Source organism: Hirundo rustica, chromosome 2 (genome assembly GCF_015227805.2).
Source record: "Hirundo rustica isolate bHirRus1 chromosome 2, bHirRus1.pri.v3, whole genome shotgun sequence".
NCBI lineage: Eukaryota > Metazoa > Chordata > Aves > Passeriformes > Hirundinidae > Hirundo > Hirundo rustica.
The window spans coordinates 44,879,772-44,890,348 of record NC_053451.1 but is presented as its reverse complement, the minus strand read 5'-3'; the positions used below and the strand labels follow the sequence as shown (position 1 = coordinate 44,890,348).

Here is a 10,577-nt window from a genome sequence, read left to right as displayed (position 1 = left end):
CCAGCAGAAGTTCTGCAATACTTCACCAGTACCTGGGACACAATACAGAGTTAACTGCATCCTTCCCTACCCAAATTATGCACTTGAGAATGTGTCATGCATGACTGCTGTATCAGCAGCTTTTTTCCATAAAGATAACCAGCTCTTGGGTGAGGAATCAGTTTTCCAGATATATGTATTTGGAAACACCACCACACCAATTTCCTGAAAACAAAACTCACCAGACTGAACCCTTTTAAATACGTACCTCTTTTCCACGTTCACCACACATACAGGAACTGCTGGCTGAAAAGCTTTGGGCTGGGCTATGCGGGAAGTTGTAACAGGCGTCAGAAGCTCAGAAGGCCTCATCAGAGAGTCCATATTAAACCTGCACCTTTTAAACTCTGCTAGCTGTTCAAAGTGGACACAGTTGAGCTTTTCTGCCCTGTTCCCCTGCGTCACAGACACAAACACCAGCCTGAGTTTCAGAGCACGTGCCCCATCACAGCTGGTCCCAGGCGCTGTGGCTTGTGCGCTGAGGCTTTTGGGTTTCAGCGCTTCAAACTCAAAAGCTGCCAGAGGGAAGATTTATTTCTCACCTGAGAAATGGGAAATTGCCACCCATAACCGAGCCCCTGGGGACAGCAGGCCACACTCACAACCCTCACGAGACACACATTAGGTTTAGCTCTAACCCTACGCAAAAGGTAGCTCAAATGTCAATGTTTCCAAAACATCATTAACCTTTGGCATTATAATCAGAGACTCGTTTCACTTATGATGGCCAAACACCCTCTTTTACATCTCAGTAACCTGAACTCCCACTCCCCACTTACTCTGCAACATACTCAGTCCTGCACATAACGTGTATTATATAATGCACAACATGGGTGCAATGAACTGAAGAGTGGATGTTTTAAAAAAAATGGAAATTAAAATATTTAACTGCCGTTCTGAACCGTAACAGACAAAATGGGAAAGTGGAACAGAAAAAAGCCCTCCTATATAATAAAAAAGGCCAGCAAAAATGGGTATGGGAAGAGCTCCTACCACTACTCATCTCACACACCGCCTCCTTGTGAGACTGCAAGGTTTATGGACCACCTCTCCTGTTTTCTCCACCTATATATACAGTCTCTCATGGGAGAGTCATAGATACTAAGGGAACAAGTTTTGCTGCACTGTAGAGTCCCCCTGTGAGCACTTTAAAGGCAATTAGTATTGTATACAGTGAAATTATTTCACAACCACAGTCTTTTGTTCAATAAAAATCAACTGTTGCAATTTATGCTTAGTTCCCCAATTAAAAAAGCTGCATTATTCTCATTCACCGAACACAGTCACAGATAAAAAAGATGACTAACAAAATACATTTATTTTCTCAAAATTGCACGAGTTTTTCACTTTTTCTCACACTGAACTATATTTTCTATGTAATTTTCTTACCGCTGCTGTTTAGCTTTCTTAGTGTCTTAAGGCCACTACTTCACCTGGGAATTGCTCAAAACTTGATCTGACAGCAAGGAGATGAAGAACACGTGTTGGCACGACCGGAGAAGTTAAGACAACCCCAACAGAACTGGCATGCAGGGCTGTGTGTGGACAGAGTTGTGTAGTCCCCACTACACCACTCTGTCCTCTGACCTAATCTCTAATCTCTGACCTGAGATTGTATTTCTCAGGTAATTTCTGCCAGAGCTCACAGGGATGCCCTCAACAGCCAGGGTGCCACTACACACCCTCTTAATGTGGAAAGTGAAGGCAGGCTTCTTAGACACATCACTACCTGAAAGCTGTGTGCCTGTGCAGAGCAGAGCATATTTTGTCCTGCACAGCATATAATTCCTTGACATCAACCTTAATTCTACTCCAGCTGCTGACAGTTCTGCCAAAGGGAAAAAAAGCAAAACGATTTACCCTGAACTCCTAATTATCATAAAATTGCATATCTTTATTTTTTCAGAACTAAGGTATTTTATTGCATTTCGCATCACCATTCAAATTTAGGAATAAAATGCATACATTGAACCATGATGCAGACTTGACTGCAATATCTCTGCAGTTTACAACGTTCAATCTGAACACATGAACCACTCGAAAAACATTATTGCTGATGATGGAATAGCTCCATCTTCTGGAATAAGTTATTTTCTTGACAACCATCTTTGTATTTCCAACATGGATCTATATGTAAAAATGTCTGCTTCTTGGATATTTTTACTGATGGCAGATGAATCTTGGGTAGAAAACTGAAAGAATTTACAACAATATTGTGGTTTCTGATAAAATTTAAGAAGCATTATTTCCTTCTGGTGCTGAAAATGCCTACAGATTGTTCAACATGCCATAATAAAGACTGACCTTACTACTTAAGAAACAGTTGTAATCCGATTTTGAGAACAAGAATTTAAAACTCTTGAACTCTTGCTTCAGACAAAACACTCAATACATATATTTAACTTTCAGTTTCACATTAAAGGTTTGCAGTTTTACAAAAGTGTGTTTGTGATGAAACACTCTTATAATCAGGGAGGAATTGAAGCATCTGCTGAAGTCCCCAAAGTCTGAACTATAGAGAAGGGGCTGCAAGTGATCCTTAGTGCTATTTATCGAAACACTTAAAAGTTATGTTTAAACAAAATATCTAAAATTTCATTTTTCACAGGTAATTAGCAATGATCCCCATATATAAATTTAACTTATGGTGAAGTTGGGTGTTTAAAAAAGCTGGAGAGACCAGAACAAAACAACACTGCAATTCCTGATTTCATCCCTTCTATGTATAATGGGCATATTCTATAGCTGCTGTTTGAAAAAAACAAGTGTCAATCAACTAAGTTTTTAAATATTCACTTGCAAAGGCAAAGGTGCATTGAAGCTGTTGGTGATCTACTCACTGGTGCTGTGTTGTATTTCTTGACTTCACAGGAAGGGTAATGCCACCAAAAAGAAATGAAAAATTAAACATGTACATTTCCATCTCCATTTGAAATAGTGGTATATCTAAAATCAATACATACTCACAGACACACCAGAACAGCAGAAATTTCAATAAACTTGTTTAACAAAACAAAGCAACTGAAGCTTTATTTATCTATATAGAAAGATGCATCCTTATGTGCATTCTTTAAAGCTAAGGAAAATGAAAAAGCCATGCAGCCCTTGCAAGAAATAAATCCTCAGGTGGTAGTATATATACATAGAAAACTTCTCCTTTAGTAGATGATTCCTCTCAACAGATAATTAATGCCATTTAGGAGAGACTTAAGCTTACGAGTACTTTATAGTAGAATATTCTACTACATTTTTTTTCAGTACAAAACCATTGCTTGAACCACCATATTGTTTGCATCAGTTAAATAAGAGCAAGTAACAAAACTTGAGCAGTTAAACACGTATCTGGAAATCAGACTACTTAAGTAAAGTAAGCACAAGGAAAGGATTTAGAGCAAATGAAAGGATTTTTCTTCAAGAAAAATTATCTTTCAACTCGTTGCAACTTCACATCTCATATGGCTTTTGAATGGAGGCATTAGTTAAAAGAATATTCCCACCCATAGTCAAGTATTGACTGTATTTAAATACAGCAATGCAAGGACAAACAGAAGTTAAAAATTTAGCATACCATATTACTTCACGTAATATGGCCTAGAACCCCTTTCCATAAGGCTACAAAGGACAAATTTACATTAATATGAGGTACTGGCATTAATGATTGCAAAAGTAAAGATGAAAAAAGGATTTTACAGCATTGTCATCAGACATCTCTTTTTTTTCATTTTCTTTTTTTTTCCTTTTTTCTGTTTTAGTGGTTTTTTTGGTTTTTTTTTTTTGAGAGGCTTTTGGTTTTAATTTTCTTTTTTACAAAATACGTGTCTTGATGACCACATGCTCTAAGCTTATATTCCTTTATTTTTACATATATATTTTATTTGTAGGGGCAATTGAGAGAGAGTCACAAATAACAAAAGGACACTAATGTTTTAATAAGGGCAACAAAAAATGTTTTCACCAGAATAGATTCACATTACAGTACACCAATATCGACAGCATTCTCTTTTGTCTATTTTTGGTACATAAGATGGAATCTCTCTACATAACCTTATAAGGCTTCAGTAACTAAAAAGTAAAAAACCTATTAGTTTACAATTCATTTAAAAATTCTGAAAGACACAGCAAGTTCTAAACTTTAGTAGTGCTACCCATACACAAGCATCCGGTTTAAGAAGCCATTAAAAGAGCCTCCTCCAAAGGAGCTTCCAACAGCAGAGTTGTGCAACATGGATGTATCTTACTACAAGGGGAAAAAAAATTACACATGGCACATTCTCATTCATATTTCGCAATGTAAAAAGTTACAAACATACCTAATCAAATAAATAATAAAAAAAAAAGAATCTGAAATGTGTTTGTTATGTATCCTAAAACCACTATGCAGAATAATGGAGACTTTCACTCACGAACTATTTACACGGTAATACCCGGGTGAGGGTACACACTGCTACAAAACTCATAAAACGAAGGGTAAACTCGAAATGTTTTCCATAGTAAAGGTCTAGCAGCATGACTATATCTAATGCTGTTCGTCGCCTCGACAGTTTTTGGGAGTTTGTTTTAATCTATGTCTTCATCCAGTTCATAATTGTCTTTATCGTAAATGTCTTTTACTAAAAGCACCCGTACGAGCATGTTTTCCAAGGTGTTGCGGTCCAGTGAAGTGGCAGTGTACCAGATGGGGCTCTCGGCGGACACGGAGCACTCCGGCTGCAGGTAGAACATGTCTGTCCTCTGATTCAGATTCTGGGGGCTGCAAGGAGGGAAACATGAGGGGTTAGAAACACAGCCTCACAGCACGAAACAGAACTCGCACTAACAAAATTCTAACTTGTACCTAGGCAAGCTATCAAAAAAAACCCCAAACCAACCAAACTGAAAAGAATAATGTGGAGAAATGCGGTCTTGTTGATAGAAGGAGCCGTGCCAGGTCTGGCCCAAACCCAGCCAGACCCAGATCCTCAAGAGTCTCAAATACCTGGGACTCAGCAAGCAGGCAAGAGACCACAGACTCCTCAAAAACCTGCAGATCCTGGTCTTGCTAAACCAGAAAGTACTTTCCATGATTTGCAAAGAGGCCCAACACTAATTGTAACACCAATTACATCAGTAATTGCTCACACAATTGTTGGCTGACGTGGCTCCCTCCGAATGTAGAGCCTCGAGTTCCCTTGAAAAGTCAAGGATGGTAGTTCTGAGATGCACAAAAATGTAAGCAGCTAAAATCCCTCCTCCTCCTATTTCATTTAAAAGGTTGCTTGTTATAAATCTTAATCCCTTAACTCCTTACCCACTGTATTAAGGAGTTAGATGCAGCTCAGAAACATCCTCTAAGACACTAGAGAAGACTCCTTTCAGGAAATTCTAGCAGTTCATCCATTAGGAAAGTCTTAGGAGAGAATTTTCAATTCTGGATGAGCAAGCAATCACTCAAGCTCCCCCCTTCATAAATACTGCAAACTTCAGGAGCCAACTCTATTTCATGTTTCTTCAGTAAAAAAGGAGAATTTTTACCAGCTCACCTTCCCAAATTGGTTGATAAGATTTCAGATGTTGCTCTTCACCTGCTGGGGTGATTGTTGGATTGTTTTGCTCTCATGTAAATCAGATTAAGAGTCAGATAAGAAGCAAAATATGGCTGTTTAAAATAGTCTAATAATTTAAGTATTTTAACTTCCTCCCTACTTTCTTGAGACAACAGCATTTTTATAGGAACAAGCAATCACAGAATCAATTAGGTTGGAAAAGACCTCTGGGATCATCAAGTCTGATCTGTGGCCCAACACTGCCATGTCAGCCAGACCACGGCACTGAGTGCCAAGTCCAGTCTTTCCTTAAACACCCCCAGGGATGGTTACTCCACCACCTCTGTGGGCAGCTCACTCCAATGTCTAATCATCCTTCCTGTGGAGAAATTCCTCCTAAGGCCCAATCTAAACTCCCCATGTGCATTTTGAGATCATAATGAGACAATAATACAGTGTTTCATAGCTGTGAATGAAAGCATACTGAAATTTCAGCTACAGCTGTCTGCTGGTTGCCAAGTATATTTCAAACAGCTGGTATTACCTATTACCTAATTTTACAATAGTTTTTACAGTGTTAAGTATTCCATTAAAATTGTTTCAACAAAATTAGAAGTAGAATCGGGAGGAACTGCCTGCTGCTTCAGTTAACAACGGCGACCAACATCTGCAGGACAGCATGGCTTGAAACCACATCCTAACTGATGCTCCAAATGGGTTTAAGAGCATTCTTTTCCCCAAAGCAGAGATGTTCCTCCTAAAGAAAAAAAAAATTACGTGGTCTCTCCCCCAATAACTGTGTAACTCAGTCCAAAAATCCAACGGCGACTTTTTAATGACAAATCCTTTGCAAATCATGGAAGTAGAGAAAGTGAAGGCAAAATCCCCCTGCAACAACCAGGATCAACTGAGCTTATGAGAAACAGGTGGTTGCATTAACAGGCCATGAGCTACTCTTTACTAGTTTCTCTCTGTAACACCACATGCTCGTGCTTCTGCTGTGTGTGAGCTCTTTCTTCACCTTTAGCACTACGATGCTGCTTCCTACACGTTGAGTCTCATGCTTAATTTATTGTGTTGTCTAGACAAGGTGATTTTATTTCTTTGGTATCACTTGCCCACATTTCCCTTAGCGTTACACAAAGTCTACATTAAAATCAGTCACATGAATGGCTTTTACAATTAAAGAAAAGTACTTGCCCAGGAATCTTGTTTTCAAGCTTCCAAAACACTTAGCTAGTAAATTAATTTTCTTAAGAGCTGCCTAAGCTTTTTTTTTAATGTAATAATTTCTGCTTCCTTCCTTCCTGCGCAATGAGTTGTGGAGATTGGAAGGAAATGAGATATTTCTAAATACTGGGTTACCGCCAGTAGCAGTTTTCCTACTACAAAGTATTTTAAACGTGCTTCCACACTGGGCTCCTCAAAAGCATCTAATTTCAGGTGCCTGATAACTTACAATGAAGCAAACCCGCTGTCTTAATCCAATTCTTAGTGAAGAGATGGGGACCTCACAAGCATAACCCTCAGTAGCAAAACTCACCAGATCCCTTGCTGGCAATTCTCTGCAGGGATACTTTGTATTCCCAGGTAAGAAAACTGAAATGTATTATCATTCCCAGATGGAGCCCTTGACAATTAACACTGAAGTACTCCACTGCTCCCACACTTTATGCACATCTTGTCCAGATACAGAACTGAACATTTCAATACTTTCATTCAGGTATTTTCCAGAAGATTTCAATCCATTCCCTTTGCTTGAGCACATTTCATGTTGCATCAGAACAGCTCCTTTCTGGACCTGGTTTACTCTAGACCCTGTCTGTATTACCATGGATCACACTTACCTTTTGGACAGATAGCACTCAAACATTTTCACAGGGCATCTAGCCGGATCAGATGTGTTTTCAATTTGTTCAAATACTGGCACATCATCCTCATGTTTTCTTTTTCCAGTAGCAATTTTATCTTTAAGAAGAAAATCGACAACATCTAAGCTATAACTTGAAGTTATTTTACATCTTTCAGTAAAATTCCCCATAAGCAGCCCACCAAGTACCACAGGGCGATCACCACAACTGAGCAAATCTGCAAACTGGAAATGCCACCCACAGCCACAGCAATGTCACAGCACTTCACTTGGAGACCAGTGGGCTCAGATGAACTCAGAGACCCTGCAGTCCCCATGGGCCACACACTCCAGTTAGAGTTCTGGGAGCTGAGAGCTGCTAGACTTTGTATGCAAAGGCAGAGCTCTTTCTCCTGGCCAGCTGCCCAGATGTCCCCCCTCAGTGCCTTGTGGATGCTCCTGCAATACTTATCCTGAACTGCCATAGTACCTTCATTATCAGCTCTGCACAGGGAAGACACTTGGTATCGAAGACAAGCTTTGCTTTCCATTGTTAGAGGATTTTTCTTCCACTGTCTAAAAACAGTGCCAAAAGAAAGTCTTAAGTGCTGCTCCACTGTTTTCAGGCCAAAATATTTAGTGTTGAAGTAGAACAGGGTATTCAAAAGAGCAACAGGTGAATGCGATCCTAGCTGCTTAATCCTCCAAAGGTAATCTTCTTCAACTCGAGAGAATATTGATCCTTGGAAAAAAAAAAATGGTAGAGAAAATGCAATGGATTAACCCATGAATTGTCAAGGTGCAAAACCAAACCAAAACAAAACAATCAAGTTTTTTTACTGTGAAATGTAACAAAATGATCATGACAGACACATTTCTGTTTAGTTACAACAGCACTGCTGACATGCAGCTCTCTCATGCAATTTCACAGAAATTAATGTTCAGTGGAGTAACCTTAATTCCGTCATAAAAGGCACATTTCATTTTATTCTGCTCAGGTTAAGGCCTCCAAACATTGTACCTTCTTCTTATTACTAATGGGTATCTCACTTGGAAAGCACTGCATTACAGGATACAGGAAGGGCCCGATACAGAGGCTCTCTGGGTTGTACAGAGAGAAACCGATATTGAGAAGAGAAAGCAAAGGGTCTGGAAAGGACAAGTCCTCACTCAAAAGAGGATTGTGAGAAAGATGAAAGAACAGCTGATTCTGCAGTTCAGCAACAACATTGAGCTGCTGGGAAAAAATTTGCTTTCTCCATGAATTGATGATCCTTCTGAGCAGAAGACTCTCAGCAAAGAGTCCTCATAATCCAGGTGAGAAATTCTAAAATACATCACTTGTTAGCCCTATCTACATATAGTGCAGTGCCTGCCTGCCTGCTTCCATCTGGGAAAAAAAATGGGGTAAAAAATAAGTTCAGCTCAGGTAAAAACTACAGGTCAAAGAGCTTTTTAAAAATTTTCTCTCCTAAAGTCAATTTTAACGGTCAGTGGCAAAAACAACTCTTGTAGCATGGATTACCCAGAAACAAGACCAATAAAAACAGGTACAGTTTTAAATTCAATCTTAGAAGACAAGACATCTGTGTAATTCTTCATCAGCTTCTATTGCAATGCATAACACACACACACACACACACACATATATATATATATATATATATATGCATGCGTAAGAATACATAACTATTAAGAGATGAAAAACATAAACGACCAAAAAGAAAATTACCATCTGGAAGTATGCTTGGTTGCCAACTTCGAAGGATTTTATTTAATTCCTGTTCAAATGTCTGGTAGATTGGATCAATAAATATGTTGTCTTTTCGATTACTTCTATACAAATACTACAGAAAAGAGAGAGACACAGTATTTACAATTCCAGATTAGAACAACTCCTGTGCTATAGAGCTCTTTTTTTGGTAACTGTGAAAGCATTGTGCTGAAAAACAGTATCTAAAAATAAAGCTATGCCATTTTTCCAGTATCTAACAGGTAACAGTTACTTTCAATACAACTCTATGTTGGAAATCTCTAACTGGATATGAATCACAGTTTAATTAAAACGAACATTTTTCTCTAAGATCTGTGTGCAACACTGTAGCAGTGAACAGGGAGTCATTAAAAAAGCCTCAAACCACAAACAAAATTTACCTCTTCCTTCACCTAGGCCTTCAAAATAAAAGCCAGAACCAACCCACACTTAGCAAGAGCCTGCCCTTTTAAATGTGAACTCCAGACTGTGACAAAACCATCTTCAAGAGAAAAGCGTGGAACAAACCGGCACCCATGTATCTGCAGTGATAATACAGAGCAGTGCAAGGAGGAGAGAGGATGGTGCAAGGCACTGGCCTGCTCTGCAATCTAATTATCTTACCCCTCTTGACCTTACCGACAGAAATTCTTTCCAACCTTTACCAAGAATTAATGGCTGAGGACTACAATTTGACATTAGCCCCTCTGGAGACATTTCTAAGAAAGGGAGGATTGGCTCCTTGAATTTTCCACTTCAGCACTAACAATAGAAGTGACAGAGAAAAAATGCCTTTGCTTCTGGAAACAGCATCTATTTCTGTACCCACGCTTGAAATCACATTAAACACAACACTTATTTATAACAGGTGATCACGGTTCAGGACATCCCGGCTTCCTTATCTCTGCACTTCATTTTTTAATAAGGGAAAAGGAATGAATACACTTCCTACAGGTTTTCAAAAACATTTTCATTTAGATAACTATTTTATATGATAAGTTTAACTAATTACTCAAAGCACAATATTCCCCCACATGTGCTTGTTTCTACACAGACCAGTTTTGATTTTACAAAGCAATTCTAAGCCAGATAACAGAGCTTACTATAAGCCTCATGGCATTTGCCCCTCCATTCCCTGGCACATTTTCCCACCGTGTATTTTTCTCTGGTTTGCATTAAACACTCACACTGAATGCTGGCAGTGAAAGTGAAGACTGAAAACTGGTGCACAACCAATCCACACACAAGCCTGTGAGAACTCAACTAAAAATACTTTTTCTTCCTGGTTCACAGTCAGTGTTGACTAAACCCTGGCATCCCCAGCAGAAGTCTGAAGCTCTCTGGACCACCAGCACGGCAGAGTCTAGAGAAAGATGACCCTGGGGAGCAGGGCAGACTCCAACCTATCACCCAA

At 39.2% G+C, this 10,577-nt stretch overlaps 1 protein-coding gene across 8 annotated transcripts in view; it reads right to left on the bottom strand.

The window, feature by feature from the left end:
* Nucleotides 1-3,944: 3,944 nt before the first annotated feature.
* ZMYM2 (zinc finger MYM-type containing 2) overlaps nt 3,945-10,577 on the bottom strand; it is an 84,307-nt gene continuing 77,674 nt past the window's right edge. For all 8 annotated transcript variants that reach the window (XM_040054525.2, XM_040054517.1, XM_058424287.1 and 5 more), the window contains 4 exons: nt 9,143-9,257; nt 7,901-8,152; nt 7,409-7,529; nt 3,945-4,789 (listed from right to left, as the gene is read on the bottom strand). In XM_040054525.2, coding sequence (XP_039910459.1) covers nt 4,597-4,789; nt 7,409-7,529; nt 7,901-8,152; nt 9,143-9,257 — 681 coding nt within the window. In that variant the 3' untranslated portion in view covers nt 3,945-4,596. The remainder of the gene's footprint in view (nt 4,790-7,408; nt 7,530-7,900; nt 8,153-9,142; nt 9,258-10,577) is intronic.